General features: G+C 46.7%; 1 protein-coding gene across 8 annotated transcripts in view; it reads right to left on the reverse strand.

Moving 5' to 3' along the window:
* Positions 1-4419: 4419 nt before the first annotated feature.
* Frmpd1 (FERM and PDZ domain containing 1) overlaps positions 4420-26649 on the reverse strand; it is a 175097-nt gene continuing 152867 nt past the window's right edge. For all 8 annotated transcript variants that reach the window (XM_047523706.1, XM_047523704.1, XM_047523708.1 and 5 more), the window contains 10 exons: positions 23575-23670; positions 20245-20370; positions 18947-19066; positions 17936-18072; positions 16634-16760; positions 16394-16489; positions 14339-14521; positions 13299-13443; positions 10244-11050; positions 4420-7299 (listed from right to left, as the gene is read on the reverse strand). In XM_047523706.1, the coding sequence (XP_047379662.1) occupies positions 4976-7299; positions 10244-11050; positions 13299-13443; positions 14339-14521; positions 16394-16489; positions 16634-16760; positions 17936-18072; positions 18947-19066; positions 20245-20370; positions 23575-23670 (4161 nt within the window). In that variant the 3' untranslated portion in view covers positions 4420-4975. The remainder of the gene's footprint in view (positions 7300-10243; positions 11051-13298; positions 13444-14338; positions 14522-16393; positions 16490-16633; positions 16761-17935; positions 18073-18946; positions 19067-20244; positions 20371-23574; positions 23671-26649) is intronic.

Raw genomic sequence — 26649 nt, forward strand, 5'->3', positions numbered from 1 at the left:
TGGCCCCGCCCCCAGACCAACTTCCGGTTCCTGATCCCGTTCGAGCGGCATTCCGGGAATTGTAGTGTTTTTTTTTTTTAAACTTAACAGCCGGACAGAAGGATGGGTCCCTGCCTCCCTCCCTCTCTCACCCTCCCTTCCCCTTTCCCTCCCCCATCTCTCTCTCTCTCTTCTCTCTCCCCGCTCCACCTCTAATACTTTTTAAGTGGTAGATGAACACAGTATCTTTATTTTATTTATTTTTATGTGATACTGAGGATCCAATCCAATGCCTCACACGTGCTAAGCAAGCGCTCTTCCACTTAGCTACAACCCCAGTCCAGCAACGCTCTTCTGAGCCTTGATTTCCTCATCTGTTAGTTGAAGATTACAATCCCAGACCCTTGCCAAACGCACAGGGCTCCTGTAGGGCCAGGAGTCTTGTTGGCTGTGCAGGGCTGATCCTTGCAAAACAGGTGAAACTAGGTCTTGAACCACCAACCACCGACCATCTCTCAACCGAGGGCCCTTGCCCCCACTGAATTTCTTAACAGCCAGCAGGGCCCATGACCTGACACAACCCTTTCCTGAGCACACAGCCCCTCTTTCTCTACTACCTGGCTATTCAGGCTCACAACAAATGTATGCCTGGGTTTTGGCAATAAGAAATCTAGCCTCTGGTCACTCTCCCTCCTCCATTTCACGTCATACATCAACGGAGACGTTGAGGCTCAGAGACATGTAGTGACTTGCCCAAGCCTTGCCTTGATAAAGACTACCAGCTACTCTTTCCTTCACTCCTGCAGGGTCTCTTTGAAAGGGCAGTCCCCACCCTTTCAAAGAGACCCTTCCATAAATAGGCCAGAAATATCTCCTTCTCAAGAAACTAAGGCCTGTTTGGAGCCCTTCTTGGCCCAGTTCCTCATTTGCACAATGCCCTGCAAACCATACTTCATTCCAAATTTTAACCACTAACACAAAACATTGCTTTCCCTCCCTGTAAGTCTTTTCTAAAACCCAGCTCTCTCAGCTCTTTGCTCTGAAGCTGGTCCTGGCTTCCCACTGTCTGCTGCTATTGGGGTTCCATATTGACCGATCCCCAGAGAGTCAAAGTGCACACATGGCAATGCAAATCACACAACGAGGTTTTATTGCAAGCTCGAGCCTGGACCACAACCAGCCTCTCAGACCACTACCGTGGCTGAGTGGGGAGCAGCCCCGAGGGATGAGAAAGCACTCTACTTAAGAAATGTCCAATCATTCACATACAAAGACCTGTATATTATTGGTTAACATTGGAACAGCTAAACATTTGTTCTCTTTTGGTTGGGTCCTGCCAATTTATTTGCATCTCATTGGGTCCCGCCAAATCTGAATGGTCCTGGAGGAAGAAGGGAGGAGGGAGGGGGTGAACTATGCAGGAGATGAGTCAGGGCTAGGCCCCCTCCCCTGTCCTTGATAGATAAGGTTTCTGGGCAGCTGCCCATTTCTCAGACAGATATCTCTTAACAGCCTTGATAAACCCCGGGGGCCCAGTATGTCCTGTTTTTCCTGTATTGGCTCTTGAGGGTAGTACCTGTGCGCCCTTTCCTGGGGGGAGGTTTTACGGGCCAGTTCCCGAGATGACTTGTTCATACAACATGGCTGCACAGATGTCACCTTGTTCTTAACACTGCAATGTCTCAGTGAGACCTGAAATGTGATTCAAATGACTTTCAATGGCCCTTTCATGACTGAGCTCACACCACACCTGCCTGTCTGTATACATCATTCTCAACCATATTGAATAGCCCCATCACCACCACCACTAAGCTCTTGTGTCCCGTCACCTCTGAAAGAGCTCTCATGGCTACTCTGCCATGGAAAGCACAGACCTTCTGACTGATCTCACTGCTTTCCCATCCACCACATCTGTTTGCCAGATAATTATGCACCCCCAACTCCAGATCCCCTAGTGGCCTCCCATTACTTACATGCAAAATCCAACCCTCCTCCTAAGGCCTTGAACTAACAGGTTCCGACCTGCCCCTCCTGCTCACGTCAGAATCTTCTTCCTCCCTCCAGTTGCACTGGTCTTGAAATGCCTTAGACACACCAAGGGCCTTTGCACATGCTGTTCCCTTTCCTCTCACATTTTCCATAACTGACTCTTATTTATGTCTCAGCTTAAACATTCCCTGTTCAGAAAGGCCTCTCCTGGCTACACTAGGTAAGACTAGCTCTTCCTATCCCTGTCTTGACATCTTTGTTTTTAAAAATCACTTTTCAATCAGTAATTAATTTTTTTCCCTTGTTATTCCTACTAACTATAAGTTTTTCAAGGAGACAATGTCTGACATACCCACGGTTGTATTCCTAATGCCACTGCATAGTAAATATTTGTTGACAAAATAAATTATTTTTCTTATTTCCTGACAGATCCAAATCCTGGGGCCTAATACACCAATAAGTACTTCCTGACATGTTAGTTCTAATGAATGCTGCTTCCTACAGGAAGTCTTCCCTGATTGCTATTCTGCTTCTAACCCCCAAAATGACTTCTCACAGCACCTTAATTCCTGTCTTTGGCATCCCTGGGCACATCGTGCCTTACGTTTTCAGTCTCTTTCTCTATACATCATCTAACCTCCACCTGGAGCTCTTGAAAAGAGGATTCTCACCCAGTTACTTACATCCATAGTCTGGCATCAGGCATCACCTGGCACGGGTGTTCCACGAGAGTTTGTTGAAAAAGATGAATCAGTTGATATGATGGTGGTTGGGAAAAGAAAGGAGGGGTATGTGTATCCAGTAATTTCTTAGTCATTAAACAATTGGCTCTTCGGGTTGCAGGGTAGGTAGCTTCATCCTGCCCATCTCCTATGTCTCAAGGAAAGTGCCAAACAGAGCAACCCCTCCTGCATTTTACCTCCGCAACAAGCAGTGAAGGGTTCCCACCAATTCTGGGACTTGGGCCTTCTCATGGGAACTGTCCAGAAAAAGACAATCTCCATATGGTCACTACCCAAGAAAGGTGATGGAGTTGAGGAAAAGAAAGAAGAAACCGCACACTTTCTGAGGGCCTCAACTTGGCCTCCAGGATTATTTCACACAAAAATGCTGAAAACATATTATATAATAATACCTAAAATATTGAGCATGTTAAAAAATGTATTCAAGCTAGCTAAACAAGGCATCGGGTCCACTAATTAAATGGAGACTAGTATTATTTCCTTTTGTCAGATGGGAAAACTGAGGCCCAGAGAAGTGCCTGTAACAACACCGGCCACAGCCAGGATCCAAGCCCTGGTTGAGTGAGGTCCTAAACGCCTTCCCTAAACTCTTGAACACAAACCTCCATTCACATAAATAAGTTAGTTGACTCTTCGTATCCTTTTAATGAAAAAAATTTCAAGTCCTGTTTTAATATCCTGTATCTAAAAAATTGATACCCTATTGTTCCTATTTTTCCTTACCATTAAATCACTTCAAATTTGTGTTCAAGAGTTATCTAAATTTCATTCAAAATATTCTGTGAAAAGAAATAGCCCTCTAAAAACATAAAACTTTTCTTGGCACAAGTACTGAATAGCTAGTTACTCATTAACAAGTAACTGATAACAGGACAGGAGGGAGATCTCTTCCTCTCCTCTTCCAAGTATTGCGATTCTTCTGACTGGAGAAAGCTTAGGGACATGACCTAACACACTCATCCCTGATCCTGCTTTTGCTAGGTGAAGGGAAGGAATCAGGGAGCTCATAGGAGAAGGGAAAGCTCTCAGCTCACAACTGGTCAGGAGTACCAGAGGGACAATGACACCCCGTTAATCACCTCTAATAGCCCAAGGTGAGCCACTGAACCACCCACAGCCTGGAGTCTCAAAGGAATCTTAAAATGTCTCCCTGGAGTCTGAGAGCAAAATGTATGGAATGGTTTCAGACTAGGAGAGGCATTCAAAATGTTGAAGGTTATTACTAACATTTATTGAGACTCTATTTCCTGGATTCATGTCCCATAACTCGGAAAGTGTCAGCATCTCCATTTACAGAAGGAAAACCAAACACTGAGAGGTTAAGTAGCTTGTCCAAGGTCCACTGTGGTTTACTAGGATTAACTGGATCAGCTGTGATTAGTTAGAAAGGTACTGAATGTATTTATTTTGACCTAATATTATTTAAAAAGCACATGTAACTGGAGCTTTAGTATTTGCCTTTTATTTATTTATTTATTTATTTTTTGGTGCTGGGGATCGAAGCCACGGCATTGGCTTGCAAGGCAAGCACTCTACCGACTGAGCTATCTCCCCAGCCAGTATTTGCCTTTTATATATTTAAAAACAGAAATAGGGTTCAAGATTCAGGGATGCAATTTCAGATCAAGTGCAGAATACACCTGCCTGTGTGCTTGGCTGTGCAACTAAGGAACTTACTGCCACCTAGTGGCAACCTGTGCTTACTACAGTGAGACAGCCAAGAATACCAGGTCTCCCTGGGGTAGATTGAAAATGGGGGAAGGTAGTCCATCCAATATCACCCCTGAATGCGGAAGGCTGTTGTCAAAGCAGTGTGACATGAGAATTCAAGACTATGTGTTATAGTCACCTGTATCTTTCTCCCTCATTCCTGTCTTCTTGGGACAGTGTGTGACTACCTTTTGGTTCCATTCCCCCTGAGAATGCTCCTTTAATAGAACAACTTTGCTGATGGCCGTGTATCGCAGAGGGTCTGTAAGCATCCTGACCAAAAGCTGGGACTTGTGTTATTTATCTGTCATTCTCAAGCTACTAGTATAAGACCTGACACAAAAGAAGTATTCAGTGAATGTTTGTTGTTGAATATAAGTGAGTGCTTTTGACCCAAACTTGTTATCACTCGGTATGATTCAGGTCAAGATTAAGCAGCAGTTTATTTGAATACTCTGTATAGTAAACATTTGAATAGGGTGGGTGGGGGACTGGAAGGGGCTCCTTGGGGAAGTGTCCATGGCAGGGCAGGGGCCCCCGGGCAGTTGACCTGCTCATAGGGCAGTGGATGCCCGGAACTTCTGGGTCAAACAGAACACAGCAGCTGTGAGGGCCGTGCACTGACGGGCCAAGAGTTTCACACTCAGGTCGTGGTAGCCTCTCTCACAGGTCAATTTTGCAGCCTCTACAAACTGGTGGTAGGTGTACACCACATCCCTCAGGTTCCCGGTTGCTTCCCTATGCCGGGCAGAGCAGCGGCTGCAGTCCGTGAACTGGAAGCACAAGCCAGCCAGCTGGACCAGGTACTGGAAGGTGTCACGCACAGCACCCTGCATCTCCTCAGGGGACTGGTCCATTCTGATCACGTGCTGACAGCTCGAAAGGAGCTTCTGGGAGCCCATGCAGAGGCGGCTCCGGCTTTCTGAAAAGTGCCAGGTGCACTTTTCTGGGGGGTGTTTGCTTCCACCCCCCCAGGAAGCTTCTAAAATGTCTTGTAGCTCTAGCAAGTTTTCTATGAGTTGAATGAAGCCCTCAGGGGTACTGGCAGGGGCAGCTTTCAGCTGTCTCAGTGCCCTGGAACAGTACTCAGGCCAGATGTGGCTCTTCCTTGACAGGGGCGCCGTGCTGCAGCTGTGAGCCCGGGCAGGCCTCCAAGGCAGAGCCAGCCTGCTTCCTGCAGAGGGCGGAGAGGTGAGGGGGGCGGTGGGGTGTGTCTCTCGGCCCCTGTCCTCTTCCTCTGTGTCAGGCTGTGGGACACGGAAGCACGTGGCATAGGAGAACTGGCAGCTGCACTGTTCCATCCTGATCCTGGGGGCCACCACCTCCTCGCTCATGCCTGCAAAACCCAAAGATGTGGCCTTCCTAAGACTGGCAGGAACTGCAGGATGGCTTTCTGGGGCAAAGCACAGGAAAGACTTCTCAGTAGGAAGGCAAATACTAGAACTGCTGTCTTTGCTTTCTGATAGTGAACAATGGTTTGATGCTTCAAAGTGGGATTCCTCTTGACAGGGTGGTGGCTTTGTCAGGAAAGGATTAAAACAGACCTGCTGAGGAGTGTCTCTAAGGGCTGCAGTCTCCCCCATGACATGGTTAAGTGACTCTGCCTTGACCCCCTTTGGAGGGAAGGCTGATGGAACAGCCTTCTTCTTCTCAAGTAAGAAATCAGGGTCTAAATCCAATTCTGCCAAGTGTTTTTGTTCTTGGGCCCGCAAGGCTTGACCTCGGGCTTCTCTGCATTGTCCTTGGGGACCTTTGGGGGTATGTGGTGGGGTCTGCTCAGTACCTGTCCCAGAAGCTTCCAAGGAGAGGGAGGTAATTATTTCATCAAGAGCCCGAGGAACATTACCTTTCAGGCCACCCGAATCCTCCCCAGATTCCTTCTGATAGAAGTTGGTACCATTTTTGTTTGTAATTTCACTGTCACTTTCCAAAGATAGTTGCTCCTCTTTTGTAGGGATGGGGGCCATCTCTCCTGAATTCATTACACATTCATCACTTCTAGGCCCATCTCCAGGAGACGACAAAAGCTCTGTGTATTGGGGGGCAGTCTCTTGAATATGATTTGTTAAAAAAGATCCCAATCCCATTGCCAACTGAATGCCTCCCAGCTCCAGTGTGTCTCTTTGAGAGACATTATATGGCCTGGGGCTGTCTGGGTTAGGGTTTGCGCTCGAGAAGAAGGGGAAGGTGCTGTTCCCAAGCTCTCTGGTAAGTTCTCTGGGGGCAGTGCCATCTGGGTCTTGAAATGGAAACAAAATTTGGAAAGGCCTAGACTGAGCAGTTCCTGGGCCAGAGGAACCTGGGTTGGAACCATGAGGAATGATTGCTGAGGAACTATCAACAGTGGCAGCCAAAGAGGCAACCTCAGAATTCTCTTTATTGTTGGGGTCAATCCTGAACCGAATGGCAGAAATAGAAGACACTCGAGAGTCAATGACTGACTTTGTTTCCATGGTCTCAGGCTCCATCTCCATGACCCTGGAGGCTGGGTTTTTGTTCTTGGTCTCCCTCAGGGGAGCCAGCAGCCCCAGGGCCTTGGTCTCCAGGAGGCCTGGTTCACCTTGCACGTCCTGCAGGGAGGACACAGTTGGGGAAGGTGCACTGACAGTCAGGTAGGGCTCCCTGTCATAGTAGCACACGTCATCCACACTCTCCAGGGAGGCTGATGGCACCAGGGGAAAGGAGACCTGAGAGGTGTAGTCGGTCTGCAGAAAGGACCTTCTTTTCCTCAGGGTCCTGGCATACTTCTTCACTCCGCCCCTCCTGCTTGGCTGTATTCCATTTGGCCCAGGGTGCAGGCTGTCCTCACAGGTGCAGGTGCTGGCCTTACCGTGTAAGCCTGTGGCACTGGGTTCTATGGCAGAAATGGTTCTGGGTCCTGGGAGTCAAGAAAGAAAAAAAGTACATAAAGAGCAGAAAAACAAAGGTTTGTAGAGCTTGGGCTCAGGACATGGGCCTGCCTAGATTCAAATATCCTTGGGCAAGTTAAATATGGACCTTCTCAATTTCCTCATCCAAAAGATGGGAACAATAATTATGAAAGACATTCTTTGATTTTTGGTTGCCCAAGATCTGTTTCATTGTCTTCTGGTCACACTATTTTCCCCTCAGGGGACTTCCTTTCAGGGGATGACATCTTCCCAATGGTTACAGTCATCTGGAAGAATTACTATTATTATTTTATTTTTTGTGGTGGTAAAGATCAAACCCAGGATGTCATGCATGCTAGGCAAGTGCTCTACCACTGAGTTATGCCCTGAGCCCCTAGAATTATTAATGAAGGTACCCTCCCACATCACTCAAGTAATCAGATTTATGGCCCAGCCAGTCAACTACAAATTCTCCAGGATTTCAAACTTGAATACATTGATTAAAAACTACTAATGAAAGTAGAGCCCAGCCTTTCCAGCCGTCATATTCTGACAGCACAGATGAGGAATTCTGCTACGCAGACTCCTGGGCTGGTAGACGTCCATGTCCGAGCCCAATTCCCCAGACCTGCTGGAAATCCACAACCTTCTAACACTTTTTCTTGGTACTCGCATTAACCTGAATCAGTACCAATGGTACCAATCAACGCTGCCATGCAGATGAGATGAGGTCATGTGTTTTTGTAACTTACCTGACATAAGGCCTGTGTCTAATAGGTGTTCACAAATAGGAAGCTGCTCTTTTTGTTATTATTATTTTTAAAATATTTTTTAGTTGTAGATGGACATAATACCTTTATTTTATTTATTTATTTTTAGGTGGTGCTGAGGATCGAACCCAGGCCCTCACATGTGCTATGCAAGCGCTCTACCACTGAGCCATAAGCCCAGACCTACTATTGTCATTTCATGTGTGAGGGTTCTAAAAGAACTTTATTTTGACATACAAGGGCCCCAACCCTCAGTCACAGGCATGAGGCATTTTGAGAAAGTGGGGATGGATCTTTCTCAGGGGAAAAGCACTGCTGTGAAGAAGTCTTAGGAATCAGCCAGGAGGAGTCAGGATCATGGCCTTGCACTTAAGAATCAGAGGGTTCATCTACTTGTATCAGTTGTTCCTCACCTGGTTGTACAGTGTTGAAAATCTTATCAAATCCCAGGAAATTCCCTAGACTTCCTAAATCAGAATCTCTGAGGTTACACCAAGGAAGGAATCCATAGTTTTAAAACAAGGCCCCTTGGGTGATTCTGATGGCCAGATATGTTGCTGTCTAGGCTACTGGTAGCCATTGATCAATGGGGTTTCTGGGGCCCAGAAAAGGAGGTGCTCCCATAGCAAGTCAAGGGCGAGACCGGAACCCAGAAGCAGGAGCCACAGTCCTGAGTTCTCTGTTCAGCACCTCACTGGCTCCCTCCCATGAGAAAGAGCATCCAGGATGGCCCTTAAGCCCCCAACTAGACTCCTATAAAAGGGCCCTGCCTGACGGTCTCTGTAGCACCCCCATCCTAACTCCAGTATGATGGCTGCCCAGTGAAGCAAAGCAGAGGCATGGAAGGCTGTTGTCCGGGCCCTTGAGGGAGCAGGGCAGTCTGGTCATAGCTGCTCCTTTCCCTGGGGGCACAGTTAATAACTGAACCCAGGCTAGAGGGTGGCCAGTTCATTCATCCACTTAGTGACGACTTTCAGGCTTTGTACCCAGGGACACAGTGATGAATGAAAACCACACAGTGGCTGGACTCAAGGAGCTCTCAGTCTGGAGGGAGAGGCATGCAGGCAGAATAACTCAAGTAAATATGCCACTACAGGCAGTGCTAAGTGCCAGGAAGCAAAAGGCCCAAGTGTGAAGGAACATGTGACCAACACGGGCAGACCTGCTTTGATCTGGGAAATCTGGGAACCATTCCCTGAGGGAGTGGGCCTCAGGGAGACCCGATGGATGGATGGATGGATGGGCATCAGCAGCTGAGGATCAGGGCAGAGAGCAGCAGGTACAAAGCCCAGAGGTGGGAAAGAGCTTGGTGCTTCTTAAAAGTGGCAAAGAGGTTTGTGTGTCAGGAATGCAGGGTGCTCAGGAGTGAGACAGGCAGAGGTCAGGTCACAGAGGGCTTCAGAGCGCCCACTCTGGAGCTGGCCTTTCTCCCAAGAGCAATGGAAACCCCTGGGGAGCAGGAAAGGTATGTCAGGGAGCAACAGGAAAGCACTGGAGCAGAAAGGAAAGGGCTGTGGCACTCCCAGCTCCTAGGAGGTCACCCTGCCTATGTGCTGTTTCCAAAGTTTCTCCTCCAGAATGCAGTGAGTATGATAGTGTGTGTGTGTGTGAGGCGTATGTCCTTCAAGGTTCTCAGGTCTGCCTGGGAAGCCATTCTGTATGGGTACTGCACACTCTCTATGGGGAAACATCTGAGGAACCTGGTAGGAATGTAGTCAACAGATCCCCTACCTTCTGGTGTCAGGGTCCCTTGGACCCCAAAAGGCCTTCAGTGTCACTGACAGTCCGTCAGTTACAGTTGTCTTGCTTCAAGGTCTCATTTAAGGTAACCTCAGGGTCAACAAAGACACAGCCACCTCCTCTGCTGGGTATTTCTGTGAAACCCTTTTCTTTTTTGTAAATTCTGTCCATAGGGCCCAGCCCATCTGGTACCTCTTCCTGGAACTCCTTCCCACTGGGGAATGAGTCCCTCCCATCTCTGCTCGCCCACAATTCTCTGAACCTCGCTTGCAGCCCTCACTGGAGGCCACGATGCTGGTAATCTGGTCCAGGGAAAATAGGTCTACCTTCTTGAAAGTGGACAAGGACCCCATCTTACCCATGTGTTGTCCTCTCAATCTTGGCCCCAGCCCCTTAGCAGCTGCCTGCGGAGCCTGCAGACCTGTTGGGGGTGGGGCCTCACCTGAGAGCATGTCTGGGGGTGTGAGCTTATCAGCTGCATCATAGTATTCTTCATCGGAGCTGCCATCCTCGAAGGCCAGTGGCGGGTGCAGGGCCGGGGCTTCCAGTGTGGAGTTGGGCTGGGGCTCAGTCCAGCCCTGCTGGCCCCAGGCTGGTGGGGTTCCTCCCTGCCGGGAAGCTGTGCTCTCTGAACTGTCACTCAGGCGGCTGGCTGGGGAGATGCTGGAACACAGGCTGTAGTAGTTGTCCCGGCTGCCCTCATACAGCCTGGGGTCCACCCTGCCCACACTCAGCTCTGGCCCCCAGCTGCAGGTGTCAGAAGCTGACCGCTGGGCACACTCTGTCTTCTGGCACTGCGCACTGGCACTCTGGGCCAGGTCCAGGAGACAGAGGAAACCACTGGCTTCAATCCTGCTCCTCTCCTCCAGGCTGTCAGAATCGAGACCTTCCGGGAAGCCTGACGAGCCAAAGTGGAAGAAGCCAGACCTGCTGGAGGAGCAGGCGTCCAAGTCATCCTCTTCCAGGGCGTCCACAGACTCGCTCGAGCCACTGGTCCTGCAGCCCCGGCTCTCAGTGTTGGCTGAGTCGGATGCTTCAGACTCGGCACTGTCGGTGGTGCTGCCAGCCCCGCAGGTGCTCGCAGCCCTCCGGGCCTGCTCGGGAGTGGGGCTGTCCTCGGGAGGCTGGTCCTCTTTGACAGGCATTCTGCAGGGGCCCAGCTTCACCAGGCATCTGTCAGAGAGAGGCTCCAGCACACATTCCACTTCGGAGGACTCCTCCGAGTCACTGCAGGCCCTGGACTCATAGCCTGCAACACAGGGGACGGGGTTACAAAACAGCCTCCAGGACTGCAGTTGCCTGTGTGTCCCTGCCTCATCCAGGAGGACACGCCTCCAGGAGGTTCGGAAGGGGACTGGCTCAAATCCTACTGCACTGACTGACACAGGATCCCCAATTCCGGCTTTTCCCCACACTTTTGGGTCAACTGTGACCATGTTTGTCTGAGTCACCTAAGGAGAGATGATTAGCCCACATTCCCTTCTAAAGAGGCCTATCTGTTCATGGAAACGTGGTGGGCATTGAATTGGATTTTACTTTGCCGTGGGCAGCAGCACCCAGGCTTGCCAAGCCCCTCCCTCAAGTCTTACTCTGTCCTATTTGAACATCAAAACCAACCGGGGAATTATATTTAAAGCATAAAAAAATATCTTCAGTCCTACCCCTGTTGTACTGAGTCAGTCTCTAGGGAGTGGAACCTGGGAATCTATTTTTAGCAACTTCATGGGGATTCTGAGGCTAGGCTGGCACTGTTCTGAAGACTGGCCTTGGGGCCCATTGGTGCTGTGGGCCTTTCAGGGCAGTGGAAATTCATCTAGCTGCAGGTTGTCTTCATGGTGGCGCAGGGACAGAGCCAGGTCTGTGGTCTTTCTCCCATAGCCTTCAAGTGATCTTTCTAGAACTTCTCTCTGATCACATCTCACTGTGCCCTTTCATAGAAGGGCTGAAGCTCTCCCACAGGAGTTAAAGATTCTCATGAATGGCCTTGCTGCCCCTGTCACAGGGTGGACCTGACCCGCTGCCGGCCTCAGCAGCCTCTGTGCTCTCCCTCACAGTCTAGGCACCCCCTTCCACAGTTTACTCGTCCTTCTCACAGTATGGCTCTGGTTCTTCTCAGCCTCCTCCTCACATACACCCTGTTATGGTTTGGTTGGATCTTAAATGTTCCTCCAAGGCTCAGGTTTCAAAGGTTTGGCCCCCAGTTGGTGGTGCATTGGGAGGTGGAGGAACTTCAGGAGGTGGGGCCAGTTGCAGGAAGTAGGTCAGTATGGCCTGACCCTTCCTCAGCAGCCTGGTCTGCCCTGACACTTCTTCCATCTGTATGGCCATCTCACAGTATGGCCTGGTCTCTCCCCAGGTGTACCTGTCACACTCCTCACAGTATGAATGGATCCCTCCTAAACAGCCTGGTTGTCTGCTGCCAACTTCCTCACCACACTCCAGCTACACACAGAGCTTCTCACAGACCACGGCCTTGCCCGGTGTTCCTGCCTCCGTGTTCCCTCTCCTCAAATGATTGTTCCTCCTTTTTGACCTGGTTAACTCCAGCATGTTCTTCAAGATCTATTTCAGATATTGCCCCCTCCAGAATTTATATATCAATTCTAACCCATTTTACAGGAGGGACTTGAACATCTGTGGATTTGGGATCCCTAGGGGGTTCTGGAATCCATGCCCCAAAGATAACATGGGATGACTGCATTTTACTTTATTTTACTATTATCTATTCTCTTGAGATGATTTACACCTGCTTTACCCATGTGGCGGAAACACTACATGATGAAGAACACCTCTTCCCACCTCCACATTCCATAACATCATGTGGGGGCTTGAAATTGGTCATGATGGGAGTGTTTAAACCACATACTTAGGCAGCTGCTTCAAGTCAGGGTGTTTTCTCCTGCAGAGACAGTTGTTAAATGTTTATCAGCACACCACTGGGAAAATGTTGCCCGGATACAACAGTGCTGACCCGAGAAAGCCTGATGGACGCTGGAGGCTGAGCTGGCTGGGGAGCCTGTGTGTCTCACCTGCCCGCCACTCCTTCATTCCTTACATGATACCATATCTGGTCTCTTTTGTCTCCAGCTATCTCTTGTAAACATGGAAGGTGGAGAATTTCTATTGTCATTCAAGAAAATGAAAAAGGTGCAGAGGCCTGGAGGGGAACCAGGCCAATCTACTTTCTCAACACATAAGTGACACTTCCTTTTGCTGAGAAATGATGATAAAACGCAGTGGATCTTAGAGATGATTTCAGTAACTACTATGGAGAAGCAGAGCAGGAGCATTCCTTGCTTTAGGAGAATTTCAGGTACACAGAAAACTTATTTGGGAAAGATGAACTGTTCACTTGGGAAATAAGTGGAGAAATACCTCTCATCACCTTGAGTTGAAGTCTGGGCTCAATTCAATTCACCACTGCCCTTTGGGCTGCCCTTACCTACAAGGCTGGGGAAATGGGCCTGTCCTTCCTGGGGAAAGAATCAGCACCTCACCTTCTTCAGCAGACACACGGTGCACTTGTTTGTTTCCAGGCCAGAGGAAAATGGAGGTAACTGGGTCGACAAACAGCCTGTAGTACCCAGCAATCAGGCAGGCTAGGTCTTTTGCACTGTTAGACTCTAGCAGCAACGACAGGACCTTTGAAGGCAAAGAGAAATCTTTTGCTTAGAAAAGGGCAAGGGAAACAAGGTCATGTGGGGCCAAAGAGAAATACCACGTAAGCCTAGCCATGGTCCACTGACATTTGCACCAATCAGGCTCCAAAAGACTTTGTGTATGCACATACACAATCGCCCCCCACACAGTGGGGTACCCACCACATCTACACTATGTCTCTTCTCTCCATCCCCTACCCCAGCCCTGGCTCCGCCCAGTTCATTCACACCATGGGGTCCCTTCGAGACCTGACCTAGAAAAAGAAACAGAGCAAGAACAAATAGCAGAATGAGGGCATGGGCGATGAGAAGAATAAAGCACAATTCTTGAGCATACTGGATTAAATCAAAAGAAGGAAAAGTAAGCGTAGGACCTTCCAGAGAGACTCAGGAGGTACTTTGAACTATTTACCCATTTTAGTTTCTACCACTCAAAACTCTTGGGCAGCCATTCTGGTCCCATGCATGTGATCAAATCCTCTGGGGTTCCCATCTACCTTTTCTGAACCAAACAGACTTTGGGTCCAGAACTCATCCAGAAAGCACATGATCCATCTCAGTTTATACAAGAACAAACAACCTCTTCTACTCTACTCCCCTCCCTCCCTCTCTCGGCAATCTCTTCCCAGAGGCCAGAACTATAAGAAATAAATCTGTTTCTTATATAAACAAAAAAACAAGAATCATTTTAGGACCTTCTCAGACTAATGTGCCCTGTTCACCCCTTGCCATTTGATGGGACAAGATGGATAATCCATCCTCAAAAGCAGATGTTGAATATTAGATTTTGTTACTGCTTGAAATTCATATAAATGATCCTAGAATAATTTAGCCCCCAATTCCAGGAGCTGGATTCAGAATATCTTCCCCTGAGTTACCTTAATGTCCTGAAGATACACTTTGACCATGCTCACTTTCTCAGACTCTTCTGTCAGCTCTACACGGCTGATGCTGGCAAACTCGGCCAATGTGGACATGATGTTGAGTTTGCTATTGATAATTTGACTAATCCCATATTTGGCTCCAACTAGAATGGCAATGTAGGATTCTCTGTCCTGTAACTACAGAAGGGAGGAAGGGGTATTAGTTTGCATTCACAAGCTAGTGAAAATACAGTCCTCATTGAAGAAATGAGACCTCCCTCTGCAACCGCCTTGATTCCTACTTCAGGTCTTCACTATTACTCCCAGAGACTATTTCTGAGTATAGACTCTGCCTACAGCCAAATTAAAAAAAAAAAAAAATTAGCAGTGTGTGGTAGTGCACACCTGTAATCCCAGTGGCTCAGGAGGCTGAGGCAGGAAGATCATGAGTTCAAACCCAGCCTCAGCAACTTACTGAGTCACTAAGCAACTCAGCCAAACCCTGTCTCTAAATAAAATATAAAAAAGACCCAGGGATGTGGCTCAGTGGTTAAGCACCCCTGGGTTCAATCCCTGGTACCAAAAACAAAAACAAAAAATCTCCCATAAGACCCCTTTCAGTAGAGGGCTGCTACCTGCTCCATAAACGCAATCTGTACTTCCTACCTCTGTGCCTGTGTTCATGCTGTCTCCTTCTCTAGGAATCTCTTCTCTGCTGCTGCTAACTATTGAAATCCTGATCCTCCTTTAAAAGTTTACATCAAAACTTACTGTCTACAGAAAGCATCTGCCTGGTCTCAGCCTCCTCCCAGAACAGCCTCTTTCCTCCACATTGTTCCCACACTACTCCCCCTGGGCTTCTCTGATCACACTGGGCATGTATGGCTTCTTCTAACTATTTCTATTCAAGTTTTATATTCCATTTTAAGTTCCTGACAAGAGGGTCTGTATCTACCTATATTTGTATAGGCAAGCACCGTGAGCCATTGTATGTGACTGGTTGCTTTTCCCATTACCAGTTCTTTCTTTAAACAAGAAAGTTAAAAGAGACTGGAGATAGAACTCCTGCTCTTGGAAACTTTGGGAAGTTTTTCTTGTACCTTTGAAACCTTCCTTTCAGTGATTGGACTTTTTCCCACCTTTGGGGCCTTCTACTTACACAAAAACTCCATCCATTTCCCTGCTTTCCCTAACTACCTCACACTCTCCTTTCTCTCAAAACATTGGTTCTCTTCTTCCATCTATGTTGCAGTCAGCTGTCTGATTAAATGGATCCATCACTGAAAATAACTGAGAGGCAAATCAAATCCTTTGAAAGCAGTTTGTTGATATTAAAAGAAAACAACAGTGCACACACACAAAACAAAATAAACAAAAACACTCTAGTGGCTAATTGGCTTTGTTCTGGAGAGTTCTGGGACTGACTGTGTGGTGGGGAGACTCCCTTCAACCACACCCCCAGATGCTGACTGTCGAAAGCACCAACTCTAGGCCTAGACGCCAAGAAGAAGCCAGAAGAAGAACAGGCTCAGAACAGACGGCTCTTCTGCTTCTCTTATGCCCACCATTCAGTTCTTCCCTTCTTCTGAACAATCAGGGTCCCATCCCGGCAGTCAGTCTAACATTCCTATTTCTCCTTCATGAGTCCCAATTTTTTCTCTTCAGCTTTATGTGCCCAAAACTTCAGAGTACACTGCTTATAATACCCTTCACCCAGAATGCTTTCCACCACACCGACCTCCGGCCCCATGCAACCTTCTCACCTGCCCTTAATGCCTTTTCCTTCCTGACACACCCTACATTAGCAGTGGTGTGACAGCCCTCTGCCTGTCTCATGGTTTGCTCTGTCTTGCTGGGTAACTTGTTTCCTCCTTGAGGGCAGGATGATTCAGCTCCACCTCCCCCAGCATCTTCCACAGGGCTGATCCCAAGCAAGGGCATGATATATACTTGCCTATGGCATGATATTTAGCTCCCTGGACAAATTCTAGTACATGGCAGAGGTCTCAGGACACACTGATTTGCAGAGGACTATATGTGAGTAGAATTCCACAGTTCTCTGATACATACCATTAAAGTAGCATTAAAGATTTTCCCACCATATGTCTTGAGCTCCCCAAGGATCTGTAGATAATTTAAACGTAGCTGAGCCGCAGAAATAAGTTGCTGAAATAGAAAAAAAAAAAAAAAAAAAAAAGATTGTTGAAGTCAGAGTTACTCTTGCCTAAAATCCAGGCAAGTTGAAAATGTTCTCCCTGAGGCTCACAACAGACAGCTGGGTGGGGTGGGCAGAGGCTGCAGTAGCACTACCTTCTGTCGGGGTTCCAGCAAATTCTGGTTCCTCTTCATGTGGAAGCTAATGGCTTTCTTGATGTCTTTGCCTTTCATGTTTCGGAGTAAAGTTGGAGATATAAAGTTCTCTATTCCCCAGTCTTTCCTGCCACGAGACATTGGAGACAAGCAGGCCCTTTTGGACAGTGTACTTGGCTTTAACGAAGAGCATAATTACATTTCACTCAGTACTCATTGTTCCCATAATTCAGCAATTATAAGCCTGCTTCTCCAGCAGAAGGAGTGTGTGTGTGTGTGTGTGTGTGTGTGTGTGTGTGTGTACGTGTGCGTGCATGTATGCTTCCCCCAGCAGACATACATCAATACATATACTCCACACAAACCACCACAGACATTCAGGAATCAAATTCCATTGACCATTCTGGCAGCAGATGACTCTTGGCTTGGTGTGGTGTGATACTCCATTAATCAGAGCAGAAGTTCTCAATCGTTTTCAAGACAACATGTGACATGTGTGACATGATTATGTATAATGTACTTTTTTTTTTTTTTTTTTTTTTTTACCAATCTAGCGAATTAGAACACAGGTCCCCAAACATGCTAGGCAAGTGCTTTACCACTAAGCTAATATTCCCAGCCCAAACATTAGTTGGGGCAACCAAGAAGTACCTGTGAATCCTCAAAGTCAAGCTTCAGAACGGTGTTAGCCTAGCAGCCTCAAAATTCCCCACAAATTTGTTAAAAGTACAGTACCTCAGACCCCTCCACCCTAGAGTTTTGACTAGTACATAGGGGGTAAGAGCAAGAATCTATTCTGTTTTTAAAATATATCATTTCCCTGTATGATTTCGATGCCAAGGCAGGATAGAGCTGAGATTTAGTGGCGGGGGCTTGGCAAACCTGGGTGATTCTACTCAGAGAGATTCTAAGCTTGGAATCAGGAGGTATTGAGATCCTAGGACTTGAAAATGCCTATTGGGGTATAATGCAATAGGATTTGGTTTACACCCCAGAAAGAATTAAATTCTGAGGCATTTCTGCCTTTGGAAAAGCTTTACATTAAAGTTGTTGATTGACCAGAACATCTTTCCAGGAACTGGGAATGTACAAGGGAATTCTTTGGAGTTGTCTTCTGACCCAGAGGGAACAGCTGGGTTCTGACAGCCGGGTGAGCCAGGCTCGGTAGAAGTGTTCAGAGGGAAATGGATGGAAAGATGAGGATGAGGTCGGACAGGCAGGTGGGTGAATATCATCTTCCTGTGAAGTCTGGCCACCTGCAGAGTCACAAATGCAGCACAGCAGCTGTCCCCTGTCACTCACTCAATGTACTTCAAAGAGATCTTCTGTGGCTGGGCGCATGCGTAGATCCGCTCCTGGATGTGCAGGGCTGCGAGCCGGAGTGCAGAGCTACATTTCATTTCCACAGCAAAACGCTCCTGGAGCACATCACTGCAGCTCTAGAAGAGATTAGACAGAGTAGTTGGAAAACAAGAACAGGCATATTGTGTCTCCTAGTTCTTTCTGGTGAAAGGCAACAGGACCAGGAGTTGAGCTTTGAGGCTTGACTCTGGCAGTTCTTGGCTGTGTGACCTTGGTTAAGTTACCAAGACTCTCTGAGCATTGGTGTTGTCCACTGCTAAATAGAGACAGTCAAATCTACCTTACGTGGTTTCTGTAAGGCTTAAAAAAGATAAGGTATATGAAAGCAGATAAGAGATATATAATATGTAAACAGAGAGCACTGACAATATAATTGCTATTATTATTTTCTGCTACTATTTCTGTAAGACTTTGGGCAAGTTGATCCACTTTGTCTAGGTTATCTGTTCTGTAGAAAGCTGATGCCTCAAAAGATTCTTTCCATACAAATGAGAATGATGTAATAAATGTCACCTAAGGGTCAGCAGAAGGGAGGAACAGACTAAGAGTCAAGGAACTAGGTTTTGGCTCTGCCACTAAGTTGGTCCCCCCACCCCCATCCACATGACCTTACTAAGACTCAGTTTCATCATCTCTAAAATGAGGCTTTGAAGCACTAAAGCCCCATTTAGCAATCAAAACTGAAATGATAACAATCTGTAAATGGATTTAGAAAATGTATCATCCACATTCAGGACTAAGCCTAAATTTCATTACTATACTGCAAATCTCCTATTACAGCAACTCAGTAACAGGAAAGGGAATTCTGAGGGATAATCAGGCCCATTCTCCTTCAGAAAAAGGTAATCCCTACTAGAGTTGCTTAATTGCCTGGAGCTCATGTTCAGAATAACCCAATGTGCCAGCTTTGAGGACAACCGCCATTATTTCAGGAAGCTCAGACCCAGTCACCTGCAGATAGAGGTACTCAAAGGCCACAGGGTCTTCTTTTAGGAGGTCCAGGGGATCCTTGGGGACAAAGCACACCCTGAAGAGGCAGCGAGAGTCATGGGACTCCTCCCTTTCTACCACCTGCCAAGAGTAAAGAAGATACTGTTAATCTTCTAGCTGCCCTTGAACTTGTAGCTATTCCACAAAACAACTTCAAAAAGAAAAAAGACAATGAAAGATGGCCCCCAGTTTCTATCTGAGTGCTACCCAAGACAGTCAGTGACCTTCATTCCTGATCTGACTCCTTTTCTCATGGATACAAAAAATAAAAAGTTCAAAAGAGTGATGTTTCCCAATGACCCATCTCCCAGTTTCCCTTTCCAGAGGAAACCCCTTTCCAACTCCTAAAGTGCCTCCAGAGGTAGTCCATGGATATGTGTACATTGATACACATGGATTTTTTTCCATAAATAATAACAGTCTAAATAACATTCTGCACCTTATTTTTTCACTTAAACTATTTTAGGGATTAAATTTGATTTTCTTTTTCAATGCAAATGCAATATGAATAATAATGCGAATGCAATATGAATAATCTGAAAAGGAGTTTGCAAGCAGCAAACTTTCTAATGGGACAGGGATGGGGCCAGAACTCACCTGCAATGAGGAATATGCAGAGTGGCTTCCCTGGGGCCAGGCCTTACTCTTGCTGGCCCCCTGCTTAAAAGTCCCCTTCCCTTTCTGATGGTTCAACTCCTTTCCATCTTCCACACTCAGCAAGGATATGTTGAACCAACCAAGGATCTGTTGTTTGGCTTTAGAAAGTGGGTACAACAAATAACTGGTTGGCTGAACAACTAAATGGTGCCCAGGGACCAGCTGTGTTTGCCTTGTCCTGACATCAGGCCCATCTCAGTGGCGAAAGTCCCACAAAAAGAGGTTTGCACACAGCAACCAGTGCTTTCCTAACAGCTCAATGCAGCAGGTACAGGGGAAGCTCGTAAGAGCCTGGAAGCAAAAGACTGGGGCTCTATCAGCTGGGTTACCTTGATTGAGTGGTAATCACTTTACCTCTCTAAGCCTCTATCTCTGTATTGGTAAAATGGGGACCTTAAATCTGTGCCCCGCCTACCTCATAGGAGCAGATAAAAATCAGGCCTGATTCTCATCCTATTATCCCCAGGCTGAGAAAACTCTGAGCTTCCTGGGGCGGAGAAAGTATATCAAAGCTGAAGAAGTGCTGAGTCCTGTCCCGGAAGGCTCTGGCTGAGGCATGCAGCCGGCTCAGGCCTCCCAGGAGCAAGCTTCGTCCTCCCTACCTGCTGGATGAGCTCCTCCTCGTGCAGTAGGTGCAGACGTGAGACGTTGTACTGCTCTTCCAGGGCCAGGGCAAAGTACTCAATACTTCGGATCGACAGCTTCTCCTTCACAGTGAGGATGATGTCCTAGCAGGCAGAGAAAGTCACGGAGTCACCCGAGGAGCAGGGAGGACTTTCCTGGCCTCATTGCTTCCCAGTGCAACTAGGGAAGCAAAAGCCTGTGCTGCCAATTCATTAGGGCTCCAGCTCCTGCGAGTCAGGCTCTCGTGGCCCTGCACCCTGCTCCCCTGAGCCCTAGACTCTAGCACCCCCAACATGGCCACTCACTTTTGCATGACTTCCAAAACTGAAGCCACCAATGGAGGTCTATCTCTCTCCTCAATGTCTGTGGCTTCATCCTCTCTGGAGTCTCCAGTCTGCATGGTCAATTGCTTTCCAGGCAGATTCCCACCACCCACATGACACATAACTATGGGAAATTGTCCTGACATTTCCAACCTCAGTTTCTTCCTCTGTGAAATGGAGGAGGAGGATGCCTACCCTCTCACAGTGGCTGGCAGGATGGAATGATAATTATGGCTGTGCTGAGATCTTAGAGTTGCTAGCCCACTCCCCTGGTTCACCATGGTGGCTTTCCCTCTGTCACAGTGATTGCCTTGGGGCACTCACACATTGTTCACTCATTGCACATTTTTCCTATTACTCTTCATAAGGCTGCTTCTCTCCCTTCAGAATTCAGTTCAAATGTCACCTCTCTGGCCTCTGTATCCCAGTTATTCTCTGTTTCAGGGCCATTTTATTTCCCTCATCATTATTTAATATTAATTTCTTTAAAACAACTATGTTTTTTGGTATAAGGTAGTATAGCAAAGTTAAGTGAATGGGTTCAAGACCTAGACTGGCACTTACTGGCTGTGTGTCCCTGGACAAATTGCTTACTTTATGCCTCCATGTTTTTCACCTGTAAAATGGAAATAATATTGATGCCTAGCTCTCTGGATTGTTTTGTACATTAAATTAATTTTCCCTGCATAAGGCACTAAGAATAGTACCTGGCAGATGGTAAGTATTCAATATATGCTAACTGCTAGTGTTTGTTTTCTTATTATCTTTTACCACACATAGATGGTAACTCTCTGGGAATGTGAACCTTGCCTGTCTTGTGCTGGGCACTTACTAGATGCTCAGTGAACTTCCCCTTGATGAATCGTCATCATCAACTCATCACAGGAGTCCTGTAAGAATCCGAAATTCAGTGAGTCCCAAGCCTTTAGGTGCTACTGCTCCTCAGGACTCCTGATTCCGAATCCCCTTTTTACTTGGCTCCCTTCCTTTCCATGACTAACCAGTGACTAAGTCCTGAAGAGTCTTTCTGCTTCTGCAACTCAACAACAGTAACTCAGGGCCTACTGTGTGCCAGGCTTTGTGCTGGCCATGATGGAAACCTGTCTCTTGCCTGGCCTTTCTCCAGACTCCCACATCTCTGCTGGTTTGAGCTCACACATTCCTTCTGGCTTTGTAGGGTGGTGTCCTCTGAACCCTCCTACTACCCATCTGTCTTCCACCTTGCATCCAGAGCAGAGGTTTGCAAACCATAGCCCACAGGCCAAGTCCAACCCACTGCCTATTTTTGTAATTAAAGCTTCCTGGGAACGAAGCCATGCCCACTTGTTATGATGGCAGAGATGAGTAATTGCAAGTTTTCTATCTGGTCTTTTACAGAAAGGTTGCTGAATCCTGATCTAGAGGAACTAGTCTAAGCCTTGGTCATTCCCTCCCTCCCTTGTTCGAGAACATTCAGTGATCCTCTAGGTCTTGTGGACCAAAATCCAAACTCCTGAGTTTAATATTCAAGACTCTCAAGCATTAAATGCTAACCCACTTTCCTAGTGCCCCCTGCTCACAAACCTCATGTACTTGCCAAACTTGTCCATCTCTGGGTGTCTGCCCATGTCTGGATGCTATCTTCACACCATTCCTGGTCCATTCCTGTCAAAAGCCCATTTACCTTTCCATGTCTGTCACATAGGTTGCTGTTCTCTGGAAGCCTTTCCTTGCCACCCGTCTGGATGTTCTCGCTCCCCTGAGCCTTTATCAAACCATTTCAAGTTTGTGCCTACTGTGTGTGTGTGTGTGTGTGTGTGTGTGTGTGTGTGTGTGTGCATGCAAGTGTGTCTGTGCATGTGTGAGAGTGTGTTTTAGCTACTGCCCATTATCTACGGTCACATCAACCCACCTGAACCTGCTCTTCCCTACTTCAAGAGCTGGGCTCCATGTTTATTCTTTTTTTTTTTTTTTTTTAAATTTTTTTAGTTTATTTAGTTATTTTTATGTGGCGCTGAGGACTGAAACCAGTGCCTCATACGTACTGGGCAAGTGCTCTACCACTGAGCCAGGACCCCAGGCCCCATGTTTACTCTTATGTGGTTTTTAATGATAGAATAACTTTGCTTCTTCACTACACCACTTCCTCCCTTGTTCATTTGCTATATTGGTGTCATCCTTTATTGTCTCTGGATAAAATCCAAACTCTGCTGCCTGGTACTTGAGGCCCTCCAAGCCCACTCCCCAGTGACCCCCTCAGTAAACAGCTGTGCCCTGCTGCAACGTTTGCTATTGCCTGGACAATGCCCGTTTTCCTGCTCTCTGCATTCGTTCATGCGGCTCCCTCCGACTGATGTGTACTCCACTGCACAACCGCAGGTCGCTGCCTGCCCATGTTGAAATCTTAGTTGCCCTTCACAGCTCAGTTCAGGAGCAGCTTCTTCTCCAAGCCTTGGCTGGCATCCTGGCAGCATGGAAGAGACGTGCGTGGCTGGCACACACAGTGCTACCTTGTCCCTCTCTTTATAGCCCTGATTTCATCTTGCCCTAGGAAATCTAGAATGTATACCCTCCCTCAACTAGACTGCAGGCTCCTGAAGTTAGAGACTCCCCTTTACCAGAGCATCTCAAGTGGGTGCTTGTTAAGTATAAGTTGAACTGACTTTAAGGCAAAACAGAATATATGGGGGCTTGGGCCTGTCCCCATATTTTGCCTGGGTTTTTAGTTGCTCTTGTATTTGAATAGCAAGTGGAGACAAGAGGCAGAGTTGTGATAGTACCCTGGGCTAGTCACTTCACCTCTGAGTTCCAATTTCCTCCCTTCCAAGAGGTAACATGAATACTTGCTGTGGTTGTGCAACTAAATGAGAACACAGTGCCTGGCTTATCACAGTGCTCAGACCACGGAGGCTGTGAGAGTACCAAGGCAGATGCAGGGCAAGATGCTGCAGGTCCTCAGAGCCACCAAACTCTCCCGAGAAAGAGGTTCAAGTTTACTCTTATTACCTTCACAGTTGTGTTCGCTTCAAACTTGAAAGCTTTGGTCTGTCCATTCTCCAAGTACAGCTTCAGCACGTTGGGCATACACAGCAGAGAATTTCCCTGGAAAATACAGGGTAGTGTTGTGAACCTGACACAATGTTCCCGCCCCTGGGTGCGTCAAATCCTTGGCCAACTGGTTTGAAGAGCAGGAACCTCTCTAACCTCACCGTGTTCAGAGGTTGCTTCTTGGCATTAGGGAATTTCACCAAAGGGCAGTTATGCTTTGTCAATGGCCACTCATGAGAGCTGTTAGATCTGATGGATGGTGGGGAACAGGGAGCCCTGCATAAGCCTATACAATGTCTCAGGACCAGTTGCTGGCATTTCTCTGCTGGGTTGCCACCCTTATGGGACGAATTTGGCAAACAAGACCACCAGCACACGTGCTCTGCAAATTGGTTTTTTTGTAGATTCTTTAGCCCTGCTTTGAGGGGTTGGTGTGAAATGGGGGGGTGGGGGTAGACAGCTTCCTTAGCCTGAGCCTCCCTGTTATTTTACTGTTGCATTCCCCGTAATGAACCATCACCAAAGGACAGAGGGATGGATGCCCTCCACCTCCACTCACCCCAACCAGCACCCCAGATTTGTGAGATCTCTAAGGGACTCTGCCACTCCAGCAGGGCTTCTTGAGAATAAGACACAGGGCTGGTCTCTGTTTGATGACCCTACGCCAGTCAGAATTCCTGGAGTGAGGCAGAGCAGGGTTTTGGAGAATGCCTCCAGGACCAGTTTTCATAAAAAGTGATTTCTGAGAGTTTAGCCACAAGTGAAAGGGATCTTGAGGCTGGTGGCCTCTAGAACCAGTGTGAACTTCTAGAGCCCAGGGTTTGAATTAGAATTGCCCTGCTCTTCAAAGAGTTTAGGTACAAAGCCCACCTGGGTAAAGAAGTTTATCATCTTTATTGTTTTTAAAATCCCTGACAGTTTTCTGATGAGAATCTTGAGTCTTCTAAATATAAGGGTGCTTGTATCTTCTATGCAAGACTCACAATCCTACTGTTCACCATTTTTTTAAACCCATAGTGTTTTGTGGAGAAGAAAGAGATATGGTCATAGCCCAGAGCCACTTCACACCTGATGAGGACGAAGGGTTTCCAACTGCTCACTCTGCGGTCATCTCACTTCTCTGGCTTTGGGAGCTTAGAAATCTTAAGTTTCCACAGGGGAAACTTTTTCCTTGGTACTTCATTATTCAGACTTATCAGGTTTACAAAAAACATCCATTATATCACATACCTACCATCATTTACTTTTCTCTAAAGTTTTCAAATTTTTACCTATATTTGTCAATTGCTTTTAGAGAGATTCAATAACAGACTATATCTAATTCTATGCTCATTTTTTTTTTACTCAACACATATTTTATATACAATTTTTATGTGGGCTTAATGTTTATACTTTTAGTAGCTTTCTAATATTCTATTGAGTTGAAATATCAGAATTGATGAAATCATTCTTCTGCCCTGGAGAGTTGGCATTTTTTTCTATTTCTTGTTTTTTTAAAAATATCAATACTATAAATATCTTTAAATATATAGATTTTTGCATTTAAATTATTTTATATTCTAAATTAACAGGAATCTGGGCCACTTTTTATGGCAGTCATAAAGTTGTGTTTTTTTCCTCCCAAAAATGTTTGAGCCAAAGCACCCAGGTAGAGCAGAGTATAGTTATTTTCTCAGCATTAAGTTTTCCATTTTAGTGACACTAAGTACCAAGTGTCACTTCATATTTTTCTTGGCATTTCTTTAACTGTGAGCAAAGTCAAACACATTTCAGATGCTGGTTTACTACTTCAGATCCTTCTAGAGTGGGTATCCCTGAAGCTGCCTTATCATTTTTCAAGGGGAAAAGTTTAACCATCAGTTTTATCATCTTTTAAGCATTTGAAAGGATGAACAGGTAAGTTGCCCCAATGAGGTCTCTCTGTTTCACAGTATTTGCTACGTGTGGCTGATGCAGACTCCCCCAAGTCTTTCCTTGGTGCCCAAACATGCAAGTGTTCCCAGAGACACCTTTCTAGAGCCCTGATCCTCTAAACTCCCCATACCCACCTAAACCCTAAGCCAGGATGACGGTCAGTTCAGGCCTCGGACCTCGTCCTTATCTGTCTTCTCAGTCCAAACACCAGTGAATGGGGGGTCATGGCCCTTTTAACAAATTATCATCCAGGTGATCTGGTGCACGCTTGAGGTGACCCTGTTCTCTACCTGCCCTGTTAGCTGGTTCTCACCTCCACTGCTCATCACTGTGCACTGCCTTTGAAATCACCTGTCAAACCTAAACTTAATCTGCTAAAGAGATTCAATCCACTTTCACAAATATGGACACCCAGAGACTCAAATATTGCTGACCAACAGCATCAGAGGTCCTTTCAGATTATTTATTTGGCTACTCACTGGCTCCTTCCAGAACAAATTCACTTTTCTCTCAGGTCTAACGAATGGTCCATCAGACCTTTCTCTTAGGTCTTTTAAATGGCAGGACAGAGAGAAAATAAAGGCTCTGTAGATGTGCAGCACGTCACCTGGATCCTTTGTTAAAAGGGCCAGGGATCCTTCCCACCCCCTACCCCAGCCCCACAATTTGTTGGTCTCTATGGTGAGAAGACCAGATAAGGATAAATTTTGACTTTGAAGTTTCAAAATCTAATATTGGGCAGGGTGTGATGGCACACGCCTGTAATCCTAGCAGCTAGGGAGGCTGAGGCTGGAGGATTGCAAGTTCGAAACCAGACTCAGCAACTTAGCAAGGCCCTAAACAACTTACTGAGACCCTGACTCTAAATAAAATAATTAAAAAGGTCTGGGGAAGTGGCTTAATGGTTAAACGTCCTGGGTTCAATCTCTAGTACCAAAAAATAAATTAAAAAATAAAAAATCTAATATTGGTTGCTGAATTCAGAATGGCAATAGTTATAGACCATTATGTAAATTATAAATAAATGAGTCTTTTATCCAATAATGCACATCAAAAACATCAAACTTTAACCAACATTTTCCCTTTACGAATAGGTCTTCCTATCTCCAATCCTGGGTC

The sequence above is a fragment of the Sciurus carolinensis genome, chromosome 14, assembly GCF_902686445.1.
Source record: "Sciurus carolinensis chromosome 14, mSciCar1.2, whole genome shotgun sequence".
In the NCBI taxonomy this organism is placed as follows: domain Eukaryota; kingdom Metazoa; phylum Chordata; class Mammalia; order Rodentia; family Sciuridae; genus Sciurus; species Sciurus carolinensis.